The sequence below is a fragment of the Mesoplodon densirostris genome, chromosome 7 (assembly GCF_025265405.1).
Source record: "Mesoplodon densirostris isolate mMesDen1 chromosome 7, mMesDen1 primary haplotype, whole genome shotgun sequence".
In the NCBI taxonomy this organism is placed as follows: domain Eukaryota; kingdom Metazoa; phylum Chordata; class Mammalia; order Artiodactyla; family Ziphiidae; genus Mesoplodon; species Mesoplodon densirostris.
In genome coordinates, this window is record NC_082667.1 from 23651163 (window position 1) to 23678128 (window position 26966).

At 45.9% G+C, this 26966-nt stretch overlaps 1 protein-coding gene across 1 annotated transcript in view; it reads right to left on the reverse strand.

Moving 5' to 3' along the window:
• PRR5L (proline rich 5 like) overlaps positions 1-26966 on the reverse strand; it is a 74469-nt gene that overhangs the window by 25741 nt on the left and 21762 nt on the right. Inside the window, exons 3-4 of the mRNA XM_060104046.1 lie at positions 26871-26951; positions 11462-11510 (exon numbers count right to left, since the gene is read on the reverse strand). Of these exons, the coding sequence (XP_059960029.1) occupies positions 11462-11510; positions 26871-26951 (130 nt within the window). The remainder of the gene's footprint in view (positions 1-11461; positions 11511-26870; positions 26952-26966) is intronic.

Genomic DNA, 26966 nt, shown 5'->3' on the forward strand with positions numbered 1-26966 from the left:
AGAGGGAATAAGAGGAAGTCCCTTTGCAATTACGACTAACAATGGCTGAGTGTTTTGCATGTATCAGAGCGTTCATATTCTTCAGCTCATCTAATTTTGACCCTCCCAAGAGTCCGGTCAAGTTGGTGCCATTACCCTGACTTTACTGATGGTCGGGGAAGAGGCTGGAACACAGGACAGAGCTGGTCTTCCTAGCTCCACAAGCCATGTTCCGCCCACTCTGCTTTGCTGCCTTCCAGCAAGTCTTCCCACCCAGACCCCTCCTTCCCTCAGAAGGCTACAGCTGGTCCCACAGGACGCGGGCAGCCTCTCCAAAGGTCACAGAAGCCCAGAGAGTAAGGTTGCCGCCCCACTCACCTCACATCTTTAGATTAGCAAAGGCCTATGCTTATAGGGTAGGGGATACACAGTGGTATATATCCTCCCCAAAACCTAATGCGTTTCTTAGTACTCTCTTTTATAAAACCCTAAAACCCTGTTACAGTGATGATGAGAGCATACATTGCAGAGAAGAAAGAGCCTGGACATCAGACAGGGGTTCAAGTCCCAGCTCAGCTACTTTCTAGCTGTGTGATCTTGGACTTCATTTCCCTGAGTCTTGAGTCCCTCATCTACAAAATGGCATCACAACAGCAATATCATAAAGTTCTTATAATAATTAATCATTATAAATACACACACACACACACACAAACACACACGGTGTTTTATGTTCCCAGTAATCAGTGGAAATGGGTAGTGATGACAAGCGTTGCTCTTTTAGCCCAACTATCTTCACAAAAGGAGTGGGAGGTAAAGAGAGTCAGTAATGAATGGACCTACATCAAATATATTAAAGTATTTGATCAAAGGTACTATCACATTCCTGTGACTAATACATATACACCAAATTTTATAGACCCTATTAAAATTCACAAGCTATAACCAAATTTAAAAAGTAATTGGCCACCATTTAGTTTCAAGATGGAACCCCAACTCAAAGTTAGAGTGACATCCTATAGGAGTCTACCAACTCTGTTAAAGGAAAAAATTTAAAAAATCAATTCCTTTACTAGGAATCATGGAACAGACAGGTACTGAAGGTGAAACTCTGTGTTCTCTACCTTCTAGCCAAGCACATGAATCCCAGCAGCAAGAAAACACCACAGCACCAAACTGAAACGATCCAAATCAAGACTTTGTGCCAGCTGAGCTGGGCAGGAATGGATGGTGGAGGTGTTTCCAGATGGCAGTCACTCCCCCTGAATGGTTCTGAGAAAAAATCCCAGTTGAGGTCTGAAGTGTCTGCCCGGGTCCCTTTCACTGGCCCAGATGAGGGCCTCAGGGAGTCCCCTTGGCACTCCGTGCAAGGACTCCTGATGCATTGTTCTCTGTCACCACCTCTCCTACCAACACTGACACCTCAGCCTTCTTCCAAAACATCTACAAACCCTCCTTAATTTCATGTTTCTGAGATGCACCTACAAATGTAAGAGATACTCCTCCCTACGATGCCGGCTTCATAATTTTGTTCCATCACTGTAATTATCTACATTTTAAAGGTATGGGGGGCTAACCAAGGCACTGAGAGAAATAAAAGTCTAGTCCAGGTTATATCATGAGTTAATAACGGAAATTAATTCACACCCTATATCCTATGTGTTAGGATTTTAGGTCCTTAGGAGTGAAGACCACTTAATTTAGTCCTCCTGGCTCTGAGAACAGCGTCTAGAACATAGCAGAAGCTAATAAATATTGAGTATATATTGCCTGTTTTGATGCTACAGACCATTCTTTGGTTTTAAGAAATCAAGATAAGAGATAGAATATTTGTAAGAGGAGAGAAAGTGATATAGGTCCTTAAAATTCTAATACCCCTATGCATTTGTACATCTTGCTCTTATTTTACAAATGGCATTTATTTTCATTTGATAAAAACTGCTTTGCATCTTAAGACATAAACTTTAAAAAGTGGCCTAGGTTCTCCTTCCTCCTCTTTTCTATGTTTTCCCCCTTCATTTTTTGGGGGGCAAAAAAATTTTTTTTTCAAGGAGAAGAAGTTATTTGTGTACTATGGAGAAATGGAAAACATTCATTTTAAACTTTCTCATGATACACGGCATAGAAATTCTGTAGCTTAGACCAAAATAACAGTAACAAAAACTTAAAAGGGGCCTTAAGAATCATCTAGTCATTCTCCCCTCTCCCCAGCCCTGTGGTCCAAATCAACTGGTCACATACAGTTTCCATAATTTTTAGGTGGACATATTTTCCAGGAAGCTAAAGCACCTTTCAAAAGCATCTTGAAAACGTCTATACCCCTACGCTTTGTAGATTTTGCTCTTATTTTACAGTTGAATAAACTGCAGCTAGAAGTACGGTCTCCATCTTTTATTTGGCACGTGCTAAGTGAGTTAGGATCTTTTGGACCAGCCTGGCTCACAGCCCCACTTCTCTGGAGAATCGCCCGCTACCAACGCAGTGGTGCTGTGCCCCATCTTGCATGCTCGAACCATTTGAATCCAGCCTGCATCTTCAGCTTAGCTGATTGGCTTGGTGCCTGCCCTCCACCACACCTGGGTCTCAAACTGAGCCAATCATTTTCTCCCCTGGGAATCTGTAGTCACACAGGCCCCCTATGCCCCAAAGGGCCCTGTAATCCTGAGGGCCCGGTGCTCTGAAGGGCCTCATGCTTGGGGTTTAATGCTCTGCAGCTGCCATCTTCACTTCTTAATAGCTTTAGCTTTGAATCTGTGTTTTGTAAGTGAAGCCTGCTGGGGAAATGGAACACACCTCAGGGGCTCAGCCTCAGCTCACTCATGGCCCTGCCTTCTACAGTCACCCCAGGAGGGGTTTTCAGGCCCCTGCTCCCCCCGCCCGCCCGCTGCTCTCCACCCTGCTGGTCTCCCCTGCCCTACCCCACCACTGCCATCCTTCTATTCCCAGGGTGGTGACAGGGTTGCGTGGGCAGGGGCCCAGGCCCTGGTGCTCTGTGGCATCTTGGCGAGAGGCCTGGTGGCAGCCCCCCCTCCCTGCCCTGGGCTGGCAGAGCTCTGGCTTGAGTGCTGATGACTCAGCTGGGGGCCTCTCGACCACCCCTGAGCTATGTACCGAGAGCATGAAGGTTACAATCTCTTGGGAGCCCCCTGTCCACGACGGGTTGTGGTCACAGGTCCATGGGAAGGGGAGTGCCTTCCTCACCCTGGTGGGAGCCACATTTTCATTCTGCACTGGGCCCTGCAAATTACGAAGCCCACCCTGTCTGCTGGTCACTTCACCTAAGGACACGCCAACTGGACATCTGTGGGGCTTAAGGCTGCTGAGACCTAAAAAAAAAGAAAGAAAAAAGAAAAGAAAACCAGCCTCGATTTAGACAGCTATCTTGCACTGTTTGTCTTTCGAAGTGTCTGTTCCCTCTGGCCTCACCTGCCAGTATTCCCAGCCCCAGACAAACGCCCGACTCTAGAAGGTGCTGAGAAAATGTATGGGAACAGAGCTGGAGAAGATCCTGACATTTCTCTTGTCCCACTCCCTGCCTGATGGCACCAACCGCATCACCTCCCCAGCCCAAAGGCTTCAAGCCAAAAAAACATTACAAGTTAACATTACTAGTGAACGTAACTAGCTAACATTACTAGTTAACATTCAATAGCAGCCACCTAGGAAATGGGCCCATTGTCACTTAATGCAGCCCCCATAAATGAACTTGGACGGGGAATACACAGCACTCTAAGGAAACGGCAGAAGATCCGGAAGTAAAAAACAGCTGACCTATCTGTTTTTATTAAGACATCGAAAATGGGCTGCCAACAGAAGAACAAGGCTCAAAGGAAAAATGCAAAAAACAAGGATGTCTGTGGAAAGGCATCCAAAACCATGCAGCCTTCAGTGGGTTGGAAAGACCGAGCTCATCCTGGGTAATCACGGAGGGTGGGCAGGATGTGGCGAGGAAGGCAGAGGAGAGGGTGGGCCGCTGTAGTGCAGGGCTTGTAAGTGTCAACCACATGCATCTCCAGTCAAGCAGGCTCCTCCTCGACCCGGCCAGAAGGACTCAGGAAAATGGGGAACCAACAAGCTAGGGGGTGAGGAGAATGATGCTATTCCCACACAAGGTAGGAATTCTGTAAATGCTTAAGGCTGCTAGCCGCCTGTCGCTTCTGTGCTTTAGCAGTGATGATAATAATGAGAATACAAAGAAGGACGGTGGAGTTTTTTTATTGGTTTTTGCTCTTTGTCAGGCCCTGTATTATACCCTTCTCATGCATTATCTTGCTCTACCTTTGCCACAAACTTATCCCCTTTATATAGATGAAGAAACTGAGGTTCAGAGAAGCAACGAGCAAATGTGAGACCAGAATTTGCACCCAGGTTGGCTGGAATCCAAAGCCCAAATCTTTCCCCCAGGATATTACTCTGGTTTACTTCAACAATGATTAAAAAAATACTAAGGTGAACAGCTAGCATTCATTCACGGCTCGCTTTTTGTACAAAGCACTTGATATACGTCATCTCATCTAGTCACTGCATCAACCTTTTGAAGTAGGTACTATGATTACAACTAGATTACCACTAAGAAGACTGAGGTTCAGAGAGGTTCAGTAACATGCCTACAGTCACACAGCCAGTAAGTGTTCTAGCAAGGACTGGGATCCAGACCTTCCTGGCAGAAAGGCTGGTGCTTTTAGGTAGGCATCACACTCTTCTGCCCTATCAGTTGGAGAGGTTTTCAATGCCCTTGCCCACAAGGGAAAGTAGATGAGATCCATTCTGTTCAGATACTGGGGGCAGCTGGCTTGGCAATTTCAGGCCATGTAACTGGGTTCCACCAAAGCTTCCATCCAGCTGGGTCATTGCTGCTGCCCAATCCTGCTACTAGCTTCTCAACTTCCGCCTCTCTAGAAGTACTTTCCTGGGGTCTCCCTCTCCACTACCATATGTGATGTCCGGCAAGGCATACACCTGGCTCCCAGGTGGATGCTATTCCCACAGGAGACATTCTTTCCCATCCCAGAGGTGTCTGGCAGCATGTCACTCTGCCTACTGAGAACTTCTATTAACCAATAATTCCATTCTAGGCATTTGTTTTTGGGGATAGCAATGTCTGCAAAAGTTGCTGTTGTTGGCACCAAGCCAGTGATGGAAATCATGGGCCACCTCCATTTTTTTTCTCTTCTGTAACTTTGAAAGTACAGCCATCATCTCTTAGGATGTCTACATTTCCTGTGAAGCTGGATTCCTAGATAAGCAACAAAAAGTCTTATAAATACAACTCACCCCCAGGACCAGAGACTTCTTAATAAACCAGTCCTGGGGTGTGTGTGGGTGGGTGTGATGTGACCAGGGAGAAAGCCCCAGATGGGGAATGAAGAAAATTTGAAACTTGGTACAAGTTTAATCTTCATTTAGCACCATTTCACTGGTAAAAGGGTAAAATTCACTAAAAGGGTGAATTGGGGCTTTTATCAAAGTTATTTTACAAGGAAGCAGGAAAATAGTCCCATGTCTGTTTTGCTGGATACTAAAAAAATAAAGTAAAATAAAATTTAAAAGCACTGAAACTTCTCTGGGGTTTTCAGGGGATATCTTCAGGGCATTTTTAACATTTAAAGTATAATCCAAAAGATTTTCTTCTGTGGCCAGATGGCCTGGGTTTGATCTCCGCTCTACCTTTTTACTAACTAGCTGTATGATTGTGGATAACCTTCCTTTACCCAGGTTCAGCTGCAGTATGTGCTAAACGGTAATAATGAAATTTTCCTCATCAGCTGTCAGGAGGAATACATGACTTAGTGCAGGAAGGATGCTTAGAGCAGTTCTCAGACTTGAGCACACATGAGAATCACAGGGGACTTGCTAAAACACAGGCTGCTGGGCCGCAGTCCCCTTAGTTTCTGACTCAGTTCATCTGAGGTGGGGCCTGAGAATTTGCTTTTCTGACACATTCTCAGGTGATGCTGAAGATGCAGGTCCAGGGACCACACTTTGAGAACCAATCGCTCAGAACTGTTGAACAATGCCTGGCACATAAATGCTTGAAAATATTAGCTGTTGTTACAATGATGGTTGTTTTTGTCTTCCTTATAGCTGTGAAACAGCCTCCAAGAAAGGTCGCCTGTTGCTTTCCAAGTCTAACAAGTATTTCTCAGACCTCCCACCTCGGTCTTTACGTCTTATGGCCACTGAGTTGCTGGATGTTTCCATGTATTTGGATGTTTCCACTTTTCCAGCATCTACCCCTGCCTTCCATCCCTTCCCCCAATGGTTCCTTAAACCTGGCTCCTGCCATTTCTGGCCTAGTCTACTTGGAAGTCACCCAATTTCATCCAGAGTGGGTTCCTGAAAACACATACCCATGTGGACCTAGACACTTACATGATATCAGGGGGAGTTCTGTTCCCACAGAGCCAAAAAGGATGATAAAATCCCTAGGTACACCTCATTTTCAGAGCTAGTCTTCAGGTGATATATTTGCAGCATTTGGTACCTACATGTTCCCTCCTTAACAACTGAATGTGTAATAACCTCGGTCCAATGAGGCTGAAGAGTTGCCATTTCAGCATACCCATTGATTTCCATCCTTCTCTCAATTATATTAAGATCTGTGGTTATCAATTTCAAGACCCATTTTTCCATTTATCTTCATAAAATTGCAGGAAAGTCCAATAAATATATTCAAATAATTGCATAAAATTCAAGTAACTGCCGAGGAGATTAAGTATGGCAAAGAGGGCAGCCTGAAGCATCCAGGGGTCCTCCAGGCAGCCCCCAGACTAGCACCTTTTCTCTCCCCTCTCAACAGACAAGGGGAGCTTTAAGCCACCCCAATGTTCACAGACTCCCCAAGGCCTCTCTTCCAAGGACTGGCCAAATCCAAGATGCAACTTCTAACGACCTTCTCACCTAAAGACATCATGCTCTCCCCTCTTGCTTGTCTTCTCACTGGAGCCCAGGTCCTCTTGTTCAAAGCCCCTCTGTATACTGGCCCCAATTTTACCTTCAAAGCAGAGTATATGGGAATTGTGCCTTACTACCTTCTGCTCACCTAATCATCTCTTTTCCCCTTTTGGGAATCCCGTTTGTTTTAGAAGCCTTCCCAGGTGGATTAAAGAAGATTCTTATTTAATAATCTTAAAGATTATTAAGATAATCTTGAAGATTATTATTAATCTTAAATAATAAGATGATTATTAATAATAAAGATTAATAATCTTCAAGAATAGTAAAGATTATACTGGGCCTGTTTTTAAGCCTTTACCAGCCACTCAGGGTTTCGGTTAACACGATGCCGTGTGTTCCCTATACGGATGCATCTACCTCCCTGCACTCCAATTTCAAACTCCATGGTGACCAGGATGCTTCCGTGGGTCTCCCCTTCAGCTCCCTGCCACGTGCCACACGCCCTTAATGAACCTTCTCTGATAATGATGAGCTAAGGGGAAAGTGGCCTCTTGTGACTGCCACAGATACGAGCAGTAGATGGAAACCTTTACATCAAACTTTACATCATCCGTGCCCTACTGACAAGTATGGTGGCCAAATTTCCCCTTAGGTACTATCTTATTCAAAGCCACTGACTACACACTGAGTCTCTGTATCAAGCGAAACTCTAGTTCCACCAAAAATAATTTAACTTCCTGGGCTTGGGGAAAAGCTTTCGATAGACACAACACAACCAGCAGATGCAGAAGCACAGAAAGTATGATCTGCCACCTCTCCCATCCCCAGGCCCCAGACCACCAAGGCACCTAATCAGGTAAGAGAAAAATGTAGAGCATTTCCTGTCAACCATTTCCAAAGATAAAAGGAACCAATGATCCCCGCAGAGCTGTCTCTAGGATATAGAGTTCCTGTGGCAAACCCCAATTTTCCTTCCGGGTGCAATTCAAAACAGCTGGAGGAAAAAGGAAAATCAATACTGGAAATGTCAACGATTTTTCTGGCCGCTGTCTTATGGAAATCTATCTGTGCTTTCGTCAGTCAAACAGCCTGTCTTCTCTGTGTGCAGAGACACAAGATAAGCAGCATCTTTCCGCCTGCTCTGCTCCTGCCCTCACCTCGGGTCATTTTCATTACTCTTCACTGAAGACAATCTTTCTGTGAGTCTTTCTTCAAAGCTGCAAAATGAGAATGTTCACTTTCAAAAGCGGAGCCACGGTGATGGCTTTTTTTTTTTTTTTTTTTTTTTTTTTTTTTGCGGTACGCGGGCCTCTCACTGTTGTGGCCTCTCCCGTTGCGGAGCACAGGCTCCGGACGCGCAGGCTCAGCGGCCATGGCTCACGGGCCGAGCCGCTCCGCGGCATGTGGGATCCTCCCGGACCGGGGCACGAACCCGTATCCCCTGCATCGGCAGGCGGACTCTCAACCACTGCGCCACCAGGGAAGCCCGGTGATGGCTTTTACAAGTAGTAATCTCTGGGGTGGGGGGTCTGGGTCCCAGGAGACAGACCTCATTGCTGAGTCCAGATGTCCAGGCGGGGTGGGGGGGGTGGCCATCTCATCCTCCACACGGAGGAACCCACTCATCATCTTCCCCAACAGCCACGTCCATGGCATTTGGGTCTTACCTGTCCCCCCCGCTGGTTCTGTTCCTCACTTGTCCCCAGACCTTCCTCCCTCCTCCTTGCTGGAGGAATGTTCTTTCTGGAGCCCGTTGTGACTTTCCCTCTTGAAACTACATCCGATAGTTGAGTGTGAAGGCTGAGGTCACCTCTATCAGCCTTGCCTCCTGGATTTCCCTCTTCATCTGAAAAGCTCTTCTTGGTGTGGCTTTGAAACCAGCCCATTTTCAAGGGTGCTTAGGGAAGGACTTCCCAAACCTGAGTCTCTCTTGAACCACCTTCACCACTTGGTCACAGCCAGGGCCACATACACTATTATTCTTTGTATACTATTTTTCTTCAATCAATCCACTTTTTAAAAACATAAATATGTTTATAAAAGAAACCACAGCAACACCATTTACCATAAATAGAATGTAACTCAAGGATCAACTCAATGTCAACAAAATGATGTTATGTAATCCTAATTAGACACTGCTTCTAGCTGAAGACACTAATTTTGAAACCTGCTCTCTCTTCCTTAAACAAGAGATCACCAAGCCTTGCAGAAGTTTAACAGACACAAGGGCACAAACCAAGACTCTCCCTGGCACGATCAGAAGTGCTAAAGGAAAATAAGGAAAGGAAACACTTAGCACAAAGGCGAATGTTATTTAATACCATTGTGCACAACTCCTAAAATCTCTTATGTATCTGTGGTGGACAACCCCTCCCTCTCTCCCAATAAAGTTTATTGAGCATCTACTATGTGCTGGGTAATTTCTAGGGACTGGAGAACCAAACACATTTTAAAAAAGGCTCTGTGCCCACATGAGACTTAAAACCTACAGTTTAATAAACAGTGTCTAGGATAGGCTTTTCTCCAGTCTAACACCTTAAACTAAGGAAAAACCCAGATTCAAAACTGTGAAAACCAGTTCATACCCCACACCCCCAGAAAGAGACTCAATATTCACCAAGCAGTTTCTCTGATTAAGCACTCGATAAAAAATGCCATGTGGTTACCAGCTGTTAAGTGTCTGGCATACTTTGTAAGCAGCACTTACCGCCCCCCAAACCTCAGGGCTTTCCAGATAAATAAATCCCCACCCAAATGCCCTTCCCCACCCATCCGAGGGGTAGCCCCCAAAGCCAAGACATGACTGACATTTCAAACTTGACCGAAACCACACAGAACCCTGTCTATTTTAAATGTCAATGAGGAAGGCAGCTGGGCTGGCAGGTTTCACCAGGAGGGATTGAAAAACCACTTCTCTGTAGTTGGATTTAAAACTCAATCACTAGAGGAGACAGCAAGAGAAGAGAGTGAGGACAAGACTGACCTTTGAGTCAAGGGCAACTGAAATGATTCACATTTGTGACTAATTATCTCTTTTTTAATCTTTGTTTGTCTCTCCCTGGACAGGGGTTTTCTTTCAAGCAGCTGAGACATTTGACCTGATTGAATTCCAGCCTTCTGCTGGGTCTTGCTTTGTCCAGATTTAGAGTGGCCAAGTGGTCATTTTCTGGGGTGTGTGGGTGTGTGTGTGCATGTGAGAGAGAAACAACTGACACTTGTCATTCTTTTAAAGTGCACATAAAAGTTTAAGCTTCCTGATTTATGGAAAGAAACTGGAAGGATGCCTGTGTTGTTTTTAAAAGCTAAAAACTCTTTAAACTGTCTTAAAAGTATGCTCACCTGGGATACAGAATAATATCACCAACCTGAAACCAATTTAGTATGGACTTTTATGTCACCTTCCCATTAAAAGGGATGGATTACACTTTAGAATAACAAATATGTATACAGTTGACCCTTGAACAACGCGAGGGGTTAGGGGCACCAACCCTCCGTGTAGTCGAGAATCTGCAATATAATTTATAGTTGACCCTCCGTATCTGAGGTTGTTTTGTATCCACAGATTCAACCAACCATGGATCCTGCAGTACTATAGTATTGACTATTGAAAAAATCTGTGTGGGGACTTCCCACCACGTGTCTTTGGATGGAGTCAGGAAGGCATCTCGTGTCAGTGGATTAGAAACCATCCTGACTGCACCTGGAATCTTGAACTCATTAGCTGCATAACAACAGTGTCTAGGCAGGAGGGATGTTAGCTTATCTGATTCAATCTATCTTTAACAGAACAGAGAGGCTTAGTGACAAGAAAGAACTTGGCTAAAGGGACACAGCATTACACTCAGTTAGGTACCATACACGGAGTGGGAGGGAAGTGGGAAGGAATGGCACTAGGAAACCAGTTCTCAAAGTGTGGTTTGGGGTCCCCTGAGGGATCACCCAGACCTTTTCCTCATGGTCAAAACGATTTCCTTAACAACACTAAGCTGTTATTTGCCTTGCATCCTCCGTGAGTGTACTGTCGAATTTTCCAGAGTCTAGGTGCGATATTTTCCAGACGGGCAATATCACAATAGATTGACTATGAAGCAGATACGAGGATCCAGTCTGCAGGCAGAGATTTGCAGACATATAAACAATACCACTCTCCTATCTTTTTATTTTCAGAGAGTTATTTTTCATAAAAATGCCGTTTATGCTAACATGTAGTAGGTTTATTATTTGAATGAATTAAGGCACACAGTAAATTTTCTCAGGCTTAATTTCTAATACGGTGAAAATACATAGAGATAACCCAAATAAATGATCCTTTTTAAGAGCATAAAAGGGTCCTTGAGACCAAAAAGCCTGAGAACCGCTGTCTGAGGCTATAGTCTCCACGTTTGCCCTGTACGCCTCCACTGCCACTGCACTGCAGTGCCCAGCACGTAGTAGGGCTGCACTGCAATGCCCAGCATGTAGTGTGAACTCAGGATACATAATTTTGGATGTTGAAGGCATGTCCAGGTGTACAGTATCGTTCACCCCTTTAGGTACATGTACCCATGTGCACAATATAACACATGCTCAGACCCACACAGCTTACCTGAAAATAGTCTGTAATGAACGATCCAAGTTCACTCTTCAGCAGCCGCCTGGAAAGAGAGAAAAACCGTCAAGCAGCCCTTGATGCTACAGCTCCTGGAGTTCACAGATGCGTGGTGAATTGCCGTGCTCACCAGTGGCACAGGGGCCGAGGCCAGGCCTGAGCCGGAAGTGTGCTTTCCTAGGCCCCAGTAATACCCCACCCCCACCAAGGTCATTAGGAATTGGGGCGGATGGAACTCCTAGAAGGCATCTGCTCCTTAGTTCACTTTTACAGATAAAGCATCTCAAGAGGGCAGCCACAGGAGATCCCAATTCTAACAGAGATGGAGGCAGGCAGGGGCACCTGGCTTCACGTGCAGCAAAAAAATAAGGAAGAGAAAGGCCATGGTTTTGTAATTCCCCCTCATTTGCAGACTTTACGGTTTAAAATGCATTTTTCATACATTCTTCACCCAAGGATTGTAAAGTGTGTGTGTGTGTTGGGGAGCAGTTATTATCTCTCGTGTATAGATAAAGAAATTGAGGCTCAGAGAGGTCTCCCAAATAAGTCAGTGGCAGAGTTAAGATTCAAACCCAGACCTTCTGCAAATTCAACATCTCTTTGCATAACCCTACCCAGTCTCGCCTCCAAATCCATCGGAGACATTGAGCTTGGTGCCATGGTTTCCGTGGCCTTACTGCCCATCCCAAAGGGACTTAAGAGTCCTTCAAAGGAGACCAGATCGATTTTACTTATCCAGCACAAACATTTATTCTGCTGTTCTTTATGAGCCAGACGTTATTCTAGCAGCAGGCTTGCAGAAGTGAACAAGACAGGTGAGGTCTCTGCTCTCAAGAAGCTTACATCCTTGGGGGGAGGGGTATGGAGAGCTAGCAGGTTAATCGATACACTCCCGAGGTAAGTGCAAAGAGTCTTAAGTGCTTAAAAAATAAAAATAAAAAATGGCGGTATTGGCACCAGACCTCCTTCTCCCTGAGAGAAATCATGGGACTATCCCTACTGTTCTTTCTTTAATTTGATCCAAATAAGCTGAGGAAGCTAAAACCAAGAATCCAGGGAAAAAAAGTCTTCAGGACTTCCAATAATTTCATTTACTCATCCCACTGGACCCGGTTACAGAAGAGCAAACACTCAAGCTTCTGACAACACCTGCTGGGTTTTAACTCCTCAAAAAATACATTCTCACGTGTCGCTGTAGGATAAACAGGAAGTTACAACAAGATGTCACAAGGTGCAGAAGATAGACACAATAAGACTGAGTCACAAGAAGAAGAAACACCCATGATCTAAATTTCTGCACCAGAAAGAGCCCTGGAAAGCTGAAAACTCATGCTGAGCAAGGAAGATACCTTCCTTTTCCCAGGACAGAAAATGTGTCTGTGGTGGACACTGCATTCTGAGATCCAAGCGAATGTCAGGCTCTCAGAAGGCCATTCCATCCACAGAACCCAGGGGTTCACCCAGATGTGGGTGGGTCTGACAGAGACAGGGAAGCCTTCATCGGTCACTGGGCCAAGAGCAGGTGGGTCATGGCTGGTCTTCGAGGCCAGAGGCGTCACTCAGACGGGACACAGAAATCAAGTGGGCAGGCCCAGAGGGAGGCCCTGAAACAGGAAGAGGCAGGGAGGCTGCTTCTGGCTGCCAGAAAGAGAAGCACCTCCCAACAAAGTCTTCATGGCCACTGGGAAGTCTCAAAACAATAGGTGAAGAAGCCAAGCGTCATCAGAAGGTGGAAAAGCAGGGCTTCCCTGGTGGTGCAGTGCTTGAGAGTCCACCTGCCGATGCAGGGGACGCGGGTTCGTGCCCCGGTCCGGGAAGATCCCACATGCTGCTGAGCGGCTGGGCCCGTGAGCCATGGCCGCTGAGCCTGCACGTCCGGAGCCTGTGCTCCACAACGAGAGAGGCCACAACAGTGAGAGGCCCGCGTACCGCAAAAAAAAAAAAAAAAAAAAAAAGTGGAAAAACAAGTCATAATGGGCTACTACTAACAAAGTTTCTTAAGCATTATCTTGGGCACTTACAATGTTAAGGGGTCAACACAGTTCTGAGACTAAAATGCAGGCTATGGAATTGGTGTCCCGAGGAAGCCATGGTGGGAGGACGCTGTGTTCATGTAGACGCTCCAGGTAAAATGGAAAGAGAGACAGAGGTCGTCAGTACAGGTAAGCCTTCAGGGTCAAGAGCTAGGGAAACCCACTGGGAGCAAGGTAGAGAAGTAACAAACTGGGGCTGGACGTGATTAGACAGGTGGTACCCTGGGAGCGTCGTGATGCTACACAACTGAGGAATCCAAGAGATCTCCTCCTCTACCTATCAGGGAGGGCAGAAAGGCTGCAGACTGCAGTGACAGCAACGGTACATCACCCTTATGTTACAGCCGGAACCGCAGCAAGCCCCGGCCAAGGCCAGAATTCTGCAGAGCATTACAGGAAGGCAAAGCTGGAGGTAGAAATCAGCTGATAAAGGAGTGAACTTGTTGCAACTGCCAAAACAAAGGCATAGCCAAAAGGACCCAGAAGCTAGCAGCAGCCATACCAGGGGTAGCAAGATGGTGATGGATAAGAATAAAGAAGCGGGATACGAAGAGGTGCTTCCACCACACTGATTAAGAGTAGTCCTCAGTCCTTTACTGAAGCGGAAACAGACACAGGTGTGGCAATCTGCTTTATATATGTTAAATGTAATAGACTATAACCAGGTATTGTAAGAGAATCCCATGTTCAAAACCCTCTCTACTAGGTATTGTTGTACAGAATTATCAGAACAGAATAGACCCTAGCTGATCATTTAAGTCAACATTCTATTGTCCTGGGTGGGTAAATGAGTAAGCTACCCTGTTCCTTACAAAATCCTGTCTTATTTCTGTCTGAACATGTTACGAGTTAGACAAGGTCAATACATACATGTACAGCACTTCCGCTGCGGTGAAATATGGAATCAACGTAAATGTGCACCAATAAAGTGCTCATAAAAACCTGGTTCATTCATACAATGAAGTTCTAAGTAGCCATAAAAAAACAAAAGGGAATAAGTAAGTGCTCTTAAGTAATGATATGAAAATATCTACATTACGTTAAGTCAGAAAGAAGCAAGATGCAGAACAGTGTGTATAATGTGCTACCTTGTGAGAAGGGAAGAGAAAATATATGTATTTTTTATTTACACGAGAGCAACAAATTCACTTGTCAAATCTGCTCTAACTTGCTGTTCTGTCATAGCTATGATTTGGTTTCCAAGAGGCCCTTTGAACTGAAATATACAGTACCTTGATTTTTTTTTCGGTATCTTAATTTTTAAACACACAAAACACACATGCATTTTCAAAATTATATATAAATGCACTGGGTTGTGTCTCCTCCTCTCCATCTTCCCAAGTAGGAGGCTGGAGAAGGTTGAAGCTGTTACTGGAAATTAAGTAGGGCAGCAAAACACTTTAGCAAACTTTATCCCCTGAAGTTGGGAAACGCTGTGCTAGAGACACCAAACCACCTCGTTAGACCCCAGTCTGTGGACCTCATATAAAGTGTCAAGTATCCCCAGCTGCTTTTCCACAAATATTCCTCATATATGCGTAAAGAACCTCTGGAAGAATAACCAATAAACTACTGTAATAAAAGTTATCTTTGGCAGGGGAGTAGGAGCTGGGTTTCTGGAGTACAAGGGAGGGAGATTCTTCAATGTATATCTCGTTGTATATGTAAATTTTTAGTACACTGTGAACACATCATACTCAAAAACATTAAAAAAATTTTTTTGAATTAACAATAACCACCATCAGGGTTACCAACAGATGGCTTGAGGCCAAGAAGGAATTGTGGGAGTGCGTTCCCACATCAAGGGCACAATATCAGGAAGCAGACTGTCCTAGGGGAACAGAGAATCCCACAAGTCCTGAGAATCTGCCAATGCAAACCCACCCCAGGCTGGTAACCCGAGAACTTAATGCAGAGAGAGGGGGTTGAGGAGAGGACTGAGCTGGCTCAGCCAAGCTGAGGACAGTCTGCCGCTGAGTCACAGTGCAAGATCCACCATCTATGTCTATATTCTGTGTTTGCTCTGCTTGCACTTGGTTTACAAGGAAAGGGTACTTCTCAAAAACTCTACCCTGGTCTTAGCTGAACTGAGAGAAAGGGATTTCCCGCCCCTCTACCTTGAGGTACCATCTCCAGGGGGCACTCATCAGTAGCTTCCCTCCAAAACAGGAACGGGTGACTGATAGAACATCGGGACCCCATGAGTTAATTCATCAAATCACAAACGTCTACTGAAAACCTGCTCTGTGTCAGATGTGGTGTGAGGTGCTAGGAGAGAAGGATGCAAGAGCTCAGACAATGACTCCTGCCCATCGGGACCCCTCTCTCAGGAGGCAGGGGTACCATCTCGTCCAAAGAATGGAAAGTGTCAAGGCATTAGGGATGCACAGACCTAAATTCACAGAGGGACCACTCACCCTATATCCTTCCTCACTACATTTGCCAGTTTAGCTTGTAAAGCACGAGAAAGAAGAGAAAAGCAGAAGAAAGACAACAGAATCGAAGAGCCCGTGCCTTGTGGTTCCCTAGATACGGAAGAGATGGAAATCCTGATTCCCAAAACCTAGGACAGATGTTCCTCCTGGGCACAGAGGCACAGAACCCGGCAGCCTTCCTTCCACTTTTTCCATCCTTTCCTAGGGTCTCTTCCTAGGAAACAGGAAAGTAATTACATATTGGAGCAAATAATAATAATAAACAAAAACAAATTGCTCCTAGGATGGAGCCTAGCTTTATTTCCCAATTAAAGTTTACTGAGCACTTACTAAGTGCCAGGCACCATTGTCAACAATGTATATGTATTTCCTCATTTAAGCATAAAACAAAACCGCTTTTTATACACAAGAAAATGGAAATGCAGAGGTTACTGAGGAGGGCATGCAGCAAGCTCAGGATGGAGAGGAGAGATGTCTCACACTGAATTTGAGGGTCTGGAGGCAGCTGCCTGGGTCTGAAGCCTGTGGTCAGCAGTAACCTTTGCACGTTAACTGTACAGTTTAGTCCCTTGTACCTGTTTCCTCAACTGGAATTTGGGGATAGTAAGGGTAGCCACTCCACAGGATTATCGCAAGGGCTAAACGAATTAATCCTTGAACGGTGAGTTCCTAGAACAGTGCCCGGCATACAGCAAGGCTCGGCAAGTGTCACCACCACCATCATCACCACCATCATGACCATGATCACCACCACCACCATCACCACTATCACCACCACCATCATCACCACCACCACCACCATCATCACCACCACCACCACCACCACTACCATCACCACCACCATCACCACCACCACCACTACCACCACCATCACCACCACCACCATCACCATCAACACCACCACCACCACCACCACCACCATCACCATCACCACCATCACCACCACCACCACCACCATCACCACCACCACCACCACCATCATCACCACCACCACCACCATCATCACCACCACCACCACCACCACCATCACCATCATCACCACTACCACCACCACCACCACCATCACCACCACCACCATCACCACCACCACCACCACCATCATCACCACCACCACCACCATCACCACCACCACCACCACCATCACCACCACTACCACCACCATCACCACCACCACCATCACCACCATCACCATCATCACCACTACCACCACCACCACCACCATCACCACCACCACCATCACCACCACCACCACCACCACCATCATCACCACCACCACCACCATCACCACCACCACCACCACCACCACCACCATCATCACCACCACCACCACCACCACCACCATCACCACTATCACCACCACCATCATCACCACCACCACCACCATCATCACCACCACCACCACCACCACTACCATCACCATCATCACCACCATCACCATCACCAACCACCACCACCATCACCACCACCACCACCACCACCATCACCATCAACACCACCACCATCACCACCACCACCATCACCATCAACACCACCACCACCATCACCACCACCACCATCACCACCACCACCACCACCACCACCATCACCATCCACACCACCACCACCATCACCATCATCACCATCATCACCACCACCACCATCACCACCACCATGATCACCACCATCACCATCACCACCAGCACCATCATCACCACCGTCACCACCATCAGCCATTGAGCTAGAAAGAGAAGGAAGTGGGGACCTGAGAGTAATGGGAAGTGAAGGCTTATGTGGGACTCAAAAGGGAAATGGGGCATGAAGTTCAGTCAGAAGCCAAAAGGGCAGTAATAAGGAGAAATGAGGAACCACTCACACGCTGATCTGTACTATCTCACCCCCTTTTCCTCCAGGCTGACTGGGTGAGACACCACCCCAGATGACAGGATTTCCTGTTATTACACAGACCATCATCTCACCCCACACCATCTTGTCAACTCAACTTCCCACTTCTGTGGGCTTGAAGGTAAACGAGGCACAGCCCAAGCTGGATTCTAGCTGGTCACGAGGTACAGGGAGGACCAGGTGGCAGGCAGGGCATATGGAGTGGCAGAAATGGTGTAGAGAAATCACCTTAGATGCGAGCCATGATCTGTCTTGTGCACAGGGAAAGCCCCAAGGCAGCAAAATCCCAAAGGATAATGCAACAGCTTGGAGACAGGTGCCACAGGGCTAAAGTTTAGCCAGCACGAGTGGGGAAACCATATCAGTTGTGAAGTATTTCTGTGCCATTTGGCAATCAGGGGCTGCTGCAAGTACCCAGGCCTTTTGGGGGGATCTAGCCAGATGTCCTCATGGTCTAGGAACAGCAGGGGGCCTCAGGGTCCTGTGCCTACTGCTAGAGCTCGTCAGCCAGTGCCTGTCCAACATGATCATTAAATCCTCCTGAGATCACCCACCTCGCTTCTGCAATAGGACACGTTTCAAGGAGGTGGCGTCTTTTAAGCAGTAACACAGGGAAACATCCCTTTCCTCTGCTGGCCCATTCTATGGGGACCCATCAAAGGTTGTGTGCATAACTCAGATAAAATTCTAGGATTCTCACACCCCTCTGTTTTCTGCACCCCAGTGGGTGGCAGTGGGGACAGTGAAAAAGATGGAGAAAACCAACAAAAAGCATTTCCAGAGCTCCTAATTATGTCACATGTACTGTGCTAAGCAGATGGCACAAAGCATCTTGAATTCTCCAATAGCCTCTAAGGTAGGAATTTATTTTGCAGATGAGGCGACTGTTGCTCAGAGCCTTCCCTGAGGCCATACACTGGCAGATCCCAACTCAAACAGAGGCCCACCTGAACATCAGGCAGTGGTACCCCCATCCCCACAGGGGCAGGCAGGTAAGGTGAGTGAGGGAAGCAGACGGGCACAGACAGCGGGGCTGCAGCAAACTCCACTGAAACCAGCAGCCAGGGCTCGCTCCCACTGACCAGTTCCAGATGCAGCGTTGCCCGATGTAGACTTTCCAGAGAGGCCTGGATCTTTAGGTGGGATGTCCAGATTTCCAAACACTGTGCAGGCCGACCACTTCATGGGCCAACTCCAGAGGTCTCTGATTCGCTACTTCCCTTCAACGATTCTTCCTGTCCCCAGAGATGAGTCTGTTTCTCAACTAGAGCAGACACAAGGTATCAACACACGGCCAGGCAGAGCGACCTGGGCCCAAAAGAGAAGATCTCGCCTGCAGGCCTCCCAAATGCGGGTCCTCAGAAGACAATGCCCCACTCATTTGATGATCTGTTCATGAATCTACATCCAGGGGCATCAGGCCTAAATCCGGACAATGCCAGGCATGTGCCTCTTGCCGCCCACTTACTGGGTGTTGAGGAACGTGGGAGGCTCAAGTTCAAGTCCCAGGTCAGCTACTAACTAGCTCTGCGACTCTGGGCAAATTATTCCAGTCCCCTGTGCCTCTATTTCCTCATCTGTAAGACAGGGATACAGTGGCACCCGGCTCACAGGGGTGTGGTGAGTTTTACAAGAGTTAACACACAGAGCCTGGCACGCACTAAATAAATGTTCTGCTGACGTCTACTGTTATCATTACCGCACAGAATCTTGACTCAGACTGGTCCCTTCTGCCAGCCTGTGGGCTCCATCCGGCCTCTCCTCTCCTCCCCTCCCAGCTCTGCCCGCAGCTGTGGGTCCCAGTACAGTCAACAGACTCCCTCACAGAGCTGGAAGCATCTGAGGTGGAGCTCCCTTCCGGGCCTCAGACAGCCAACTGACTCAGAACCAGGACGTTTCAGCTCCGACCTGTCAGAGACTGAGCTCAATTCTTGGAACCTCCTCTTTCCTTGAAAATCTCTGGGGTTTCCTTCATGACACTTCCCTCCCAACAAGAACAGAAGCAGGGTGGTTGGAGAGAGAAGGAAAATGTGAGTTTCCTGCCTCAGGCCAGCTGCAGATAACTCATCTCTGGTTTCCGGAAACTTCATCTCTGAGCATTTATTTCTGCTGAGAAAAAAATAAAAATCCCCCCCAGAAAGAAGGAGGGGTGAAAGGGTATGGAGAGGCAAGATCTTTATATCCTCACTTGCCCTTTCTACCTGATTCCCACCTGTTCATCCTGCAGATGTCAAAGGAGGCATGGCTTTCTCCCAAATTTAATCATGTGCCCAGCCCCTCACATTCCCCAGCCACCACCCCACTTAGAACATCATATGATAACTGCCTGTTCAGTTCCCCACTCTCACTCTGCCGTAAGTCCCCCAAGGGCAAGAACAACCCACCTCAATGGCTGCCCCAGAACCTGGCCCAGTACCTGGCAGAGTCCACAAACATTCACTGATTAAATGAAGAAAAGCATCAATGACCCCTCCCTCTACACGTACCCCCCCACTCCCACCAGCCAACCAAAAAGTGAAAGCACTTTTAAGAAACTACTTGCATAGGTTCTTATAAGAACCAGTACAAATAAATCATGGCTTTCTCACGCTTTCCGAACTTTCTATCATCAGTGGAATAGTTGCCGAAAGGCATGTTTAGCAAGAGCATGCTTCTGTGTCAGAGTTTGGCCGCTCTTGTTCCTGGGAAAGCTCATGAAACCCAAACCTCTAACAGAGACTTGTGCCCACTGCCAAAATGCAGGCACATTAGAATTGAGGCTGGAGAGGAGCGTTCAAAACCACGTCGATGTCCCATAGAGAATTTAAACCAAGAAGACACTCAGGTCCAGCCCACACCAGTGCAGACGGACACTGGGGGCAGGCAGAATTATAGATTGTGATGACGAGGGATTTCACTAGAATATGTCTATTCTGAGGGGTCATTTTCAATAGAAAAGATTCTGATTTATGGTCTTCATATTGACAGACCATAAGCCCTGACTTTAATTTGGGGAAAATTGGCCACTTGATTGAGGTGTGACATTTCTGATGAATTTGTTCTCAAAAGGTCTCTGCACCTAAATAGACATTTCTCCAAAGAAGACATACAGATGGCCAAGAAGCACATGAAAAGCTGCTCAACATCACTAATTATTAGAGAAATGCAAATCAAAACTACAATGAGGTATCACCTCACACCAGTTAGAATGGGCATCATCAGAAAATCTACAAATAACATATGCTGGAGAGGGTGTGGAGAAAAGGGAACCCTCTTGCACTGTTGGTGGAAATGTAAATTGATACAGCCATTATGGAAAACAGTATGGCGGTTCCTTAAAAAACTAAAAATAGAGTTACCATATGATCCAGCAATCCCACTACTGGGCATATACCCAGAGAAAACCATAATTCAAAAAGACACATGCACCCCAATGTTCATTGCAGCGTTATTTACAATAGCCAGGTCATGGAAGCAACCTAAATGCCCAACGACAGACAAATGGATAAACAAGATGTGGTACATGTATACAATGGAATATTAATATTACTCAGCCATAAAAAGGAACGAAATTGTGTCATTTGTTGAGACGTGGATGGATCTAGAGACTGTCATACAGAGTGAAGTAAGTCAGAAAGAGAAAAACAAATATTGTGTATTAACGCATATACATGGAACCTAGAAAAATGGTAGAGATGAACCGGTTTGCAGGGCAGAAATTGAGACACAGATGTAGAGAACAAATGTATGGACACCAAGCGGGGAAAGCGGCAGGGGGTGGTTGTGGTGGTGTGCTGAACTGGGCGATTGGGATTGACATGTATACACTGATGTGGATAAAATGGATGACTAATGAGAATCTGCTGTATAAAAAAATAAATAAAATTCAAAAAAAACCACAAAAGACTAATGAGGAAATAAATGCTAATGAGAAATGGGGTTAAGATCATGTGGAGTTAGATGACAAAAATCCTATATCCTGGCTTCTGCATCAGGAGGTAAACTGGCTCACTGTGAGCAAAAGTTGTTTTTAAATTAATATTTAAGAAAAAGCATGAAATTTCAGACTGCTAATTTTACCATAATTACCATGCATGTTATCATAAATGTCCTTATTTTTTTAACCTGTTTTATTTATTCTTTTTGTAAAAAATCTTTGAGTAAGTTTGGTGATCCAGAAATATGTGCAATTAACAGTAAAGGTGATAGTGAAGGACTCTTAGCTCCATCCATAGGATGTGGACAATGTATCAATAGCATATTCTGTTATGTTCTTTCAACAGCTACATAAATATACCAGTGAGATTAGACCACCACTTCCAGGGTTGTGTTCAGAAGCATATCTGTTCTTGGCAATAATAACGGGTAGCGTGAGAACCACATTTCCATTGTTAGCTTGAGGAACACTATATAAGGAGTCTTCTTGCTTTCTAAAACACATAATATACACAAGCATATTGTATCCTTTAAGTTGCTAATTAATGTGGACACAAGTGCATGGAAAGGCATTATCTCTGTACCTCCAATAATTTTCATTTCAATAAAAATGCAAACTATGGCTGGACACTTTCCAGTCTTTTTTTCAAAAAAAAAAAAAAGGTCTCCGCATCCTTCTCTTGATCTAGTAATGTGTTTTCGAAGTTGAACATCCTTAGTCCAGAGTTCCTCCTCAGAGATACCCCAAAGTCTATCTGCTTAAGTTTAAACGGAAGTTCATTTTTAAGACATGGAGACACGTCTTAGAAGAAAAGATCAATTGTTTGTAACGACTGCATTTCAGAACCCAGTTATAGAAAACTTACCTTCCTGGTCATCCTTTGCATTGGCTAATATTTACATGAATTCACGTTTCCCAGGGAACACACTAACTCTACAGTTAGAAAGATGGCCAGGGCTGGCTGGGGTGACCCGGGAAAGCTGATTTAGGCTTTGACATTGGACTTGGATAATCCATCAAAGTTTATTACTGTTTGGCTGGAGTAGAATGAAGAACTGAGAGAGTCATTTCCTCTTGTTCTTTCCTCTGCAGAAAGGAGAAACAGCTGGCTCTCCTTGTAAGAACTTAGCCTCACCCACACTTCCAGGCCAGCACATTCTTGGAAGGGCCTGTCCTAGACCTCTCTAGTTCAAAGTCAGCTCACCTCATCCAAACAGCTAGAGAACTTTGTATACAGTACTGTTTATGGGGCAATTCATCACACTGCCCTGTGCTCTCACGCATGGTACTCAGCCAGCATTTATCACTTTATTATTGCTCAGTTTTCATAATAGGAATAATAATGGCTGACATCTATTTGGCACCGGACCTTGTAATAATGACATTTTTAGCATTATCTCAGACCTCCCAACCACTATGATGTTCGTGTTATTATTATCCCTGTTTCATAAAAGAAAAAACAGAGATTGATAAATGAAGTAAGTTGCCCATGTCATACAGCTGGTCTAATCTTGACCCCTAGTCTCTCTGAATCCAAAAGCTACTCTCCTAACAAGTTAAACAATTCTCTTGAATCTGGCAGGGATCTTCTTGCACATAGAACTGTCATAATTGATTGAAAAATGGGCTTGAGATGAACAGCCTTCTCTCCTTTGGCATCTTCTTCCCTCATCCCTACCGCCTCTGCTCCTCACCCCACCTGGTCGGGCCTCAATGCTGGCGAGTTTGCCTCTGTGTTCTGCGAACAGGTCTTTTCACAGAAAAAAGAGAGTGAAGAAAACCCAAAACCTGTCTATTTAAATGTAACCAGAGAGTAGTATGTCTGTTTTGGTGTTTTAGTTACTGAAATAAAGGCAGCTGTGTTTATTCCCATGTTGGCTCTTGCAGACGTGGGTTCACTTTATTTAATTTGGGATGACCAGGTCATACATATGCCTGGGATGTGTTTCATGTTCTCAGTTATACTCTGAGTGTCTGCACTGGGAAAGCCCATCTCCGTTCTAACCACCATCCTAAAGAAGGACAGAGGCGAGACGGTCCAGGACATGGTCATCGAAGCTCTGGTTTTTGACAGCTTTGAGTTATTCTGGGCTCAGTTCACATCCAGGCAATTAGTTTCAAACCCCAACCATATGTGTTTCTCACTAGCCTGAAAATTGATCAAAACATAGAGAGGAACATCTAACAGCCCCCGCTAAACCCAATACTGGAAAGGAGTGTTGGAGGAGTGCTGTGATCCTTGGAGGGGTGTTAAGAATCACAGCACATAGTAGAGATGGAGTCCCGGAGGCCTTGGGAAAGGAACAGTGGCAGAAAGAAAGATCAAGACCATTGGCTTAACACTTCTTCCAGCCTGGAAACTCTCTCTCTGACACTACGATATAGTGCAAAGAGCACAGATTCCACTGGGGACTGAATTGTGTCCCCTCACCCCCCAAATTCATAGGTTGAAGCCCTACACCCACAATGTGACACTATTTGGAGATGGGGCCTTTGGGAAGTAATTAGGTTCTGATGAGGTCATGAAGGTAGGACCCTCAACACTTATGTTGGGATTAGCATCCTTATAAGAAGGGACACCAGAGGGCTTGCTCTCTCCCCATTGTGTACACAAAGAGGCCGTGCGAGGACACAGCAAGATGGCGGCCAGGAAGAGAGCTCTCACCAGGAACCCAATCTGCCAGCACCTTGACCTTGGACTTCCCAGTTTCCAGAACAGTGAGAAATAAACATCTATCATTTAAGCCTCCCAGTCTATGGTTACAAAAACCATTCGGCAGCCTGAGCAAACTAATATAGGTGCCTATGTCAGACAGGGGTTCACATCCTGACTCTATCGTTCATAGCTGCGTGACCTTGGACAAGCTATTTTGTTTCTCTTGCCCATCATTTTGTGGATAACCTATGCACTGAAAACAATGATTGTCTCTCAGGGCTGTGAGGAGGGCGGAATATGATGTATGTGAAAGGTGCCTGGCACTTTTCCTGGCACCTCCATCCACGTCAGTTCCCTTCTCCCCCACTTGGGTGTCCTTAGCGTTAGAATCTGGGACACGACACCCCATCAGCGATGCCACCCCATGTACGCTATGGCCGATCTCATAAATGGGCAGCCTGTTGGTCAAATTCAGCCCACAGATGTGTTTTGTTTGGCCTGTACCAATGTTTGGGGACATTTGGATTACTTATCAACATTTAAAGGACAGAAAATTTCACATAAAAATCGCAATTTCTGGTTCTTCTTGAGAAATAAGATGGTATGTCACTGGACCTGCATTATTCTGGGCAGGGGGGGATCCCCTTGGACAGAGGGTGAGCTCTCACCTCCACTCTCCAGGCCGGCTTCACCCACTTAGACCTGCTGGGTACCTGTGGCCTTCTGAGTGAGCAGCCCGGGGTTAACAGGGCTGTTGAAATCTAGCTGCCCACAAAGGTTTTAAGTACAATTTCAGGATCAGTCCCCTGATGTGAGGAACAATTAGCACGTTCCTGAGTCACCGTTTTATTTATTTATACGTCTATTGTGAGCTAAGGAACGTTCACGGAAAAGATCGAGATCTTAGTTCTTGGAGAAAAATTCAGCTCTTGCAAGCTGGGGGGTTGGCTGACCCAGCTTTGCCCTTGTCACTCAACATCTCAGGGCCTCAGTTTCCTCCTCTGTAAAAGGAGGGCTTGGGTGAGATGATCTCTATTGTCTCTTTCCATATTTGTGTAATTATTAGGTGAAATTCAAGTGCCTGGCTAGAAATTTAACACAACTCCGTTTGCTTCCAAGCTCTAAACGTTTTAATGAAAGCAGAGCTCTTAAAACACCTCACTGACCCTTAACACAGGTCTTAACTAAATGTAAACAAGACCTGAATAATGACCTTTTTTCATGTTCTACCCATTTCAGGGTTAAGGTCTTCACCCTTGATGTTCTGCACTTAACACACCCAAGAGGAATGAACACCAGGGCATTAAAAGACCTGATGTTCAACCTCCTGTCCCGGCAGACCTCGGGGCTCTGGGCCCCTGCTTGCCTCTCTGCCCTCATTTCACCAAAACACAAACCCAACCGCACCACCACCCAACCTCCAGTACTCTGCGCACGTGGGCCTTCTTTCAGTTCCTTGCTCATTGCTACCACTGGACCTTTGCAAGTGCAGTTGCCCCCACCTGGAGCCCTCTTCATCTTGTTAATTCCCACCGATCCTTCGGATGACAGCACAGTATCACATCGCCATTCCTGGCCTCCTTGGCAAGATCAAGATCCTACTAACATACACTTTCATCACATCAGCTGTGTTGTAGTAGCCATCACAGGTGCGTTATTACATTTTACATGTGTGATCAGTTGACTAATGATTATCTCCTCAACTGAATATAAATTCCAGGAGAGCAGGGGCCACATCTGTCTTCGCTCATTGTTGTCTTTCCAGTGCCTGGCTAATAGGGAGGCACTCATATAGTTGATGAATGAATGAACACGTAGTGGACACTACTGGGAAGATTCTCGAAGACATTAAACTCAAGAACCATGTCTTATTGAGGGTTTCATCACCAAAACCTAACAGCAATGACAGTAACAATGATGATAAGAGCTCCAAGTACCAAATACTTGGTGTGTTCCAACCCTGTTCTTACAGACTATTTATGTAGTAACTCAATAACTCACAAGAATCTTGTGCATTGGAAGTAGGTGCATTTCCTATCTGTTTCACAGAAGAGGAAACCAAGGCACAAAGAAGTTGGCAAGCTACTTAGTAAAAGGAAGAATAGTAATAAAATCCCAAGCAGTCTGCTACCAACTGCTAGGCCATCCTGGCCTAATATGGCACCTAAAAATCAAGCAGGGCACAAGAAATGTTTACAGAATAAATGGTAGCTACCAGATGTCAACCCTCTACCCCCTGCACCCCAGTGACCCAAACATACATTATGTACATGGACAAATGGACGAGCCCTCTCTGGAGCAGAAGTCTAGACAGATAAGGGCCTCAGAACTTAACAATTACAAGAGTCTCATTAAAGCCAACAGAAGCAGCAATAGGAACCAAGCAGAAAACAGAACTTAAGGTAAAGCTCCTGGGGGTGGGGTAGCTCCTTCCACCCCAGCTCAGGCCCATGGTGGGAGGGTCCCAGCCTGGCCAGCCACATACCTGATGTTTTCGTTCAGTGTGTAGAGCTCATTGCTTTGCAAGCCGCCCCCTTTAAAGACATTGATCACGGCAGTCTGGACACTGCAGGGAAATAGA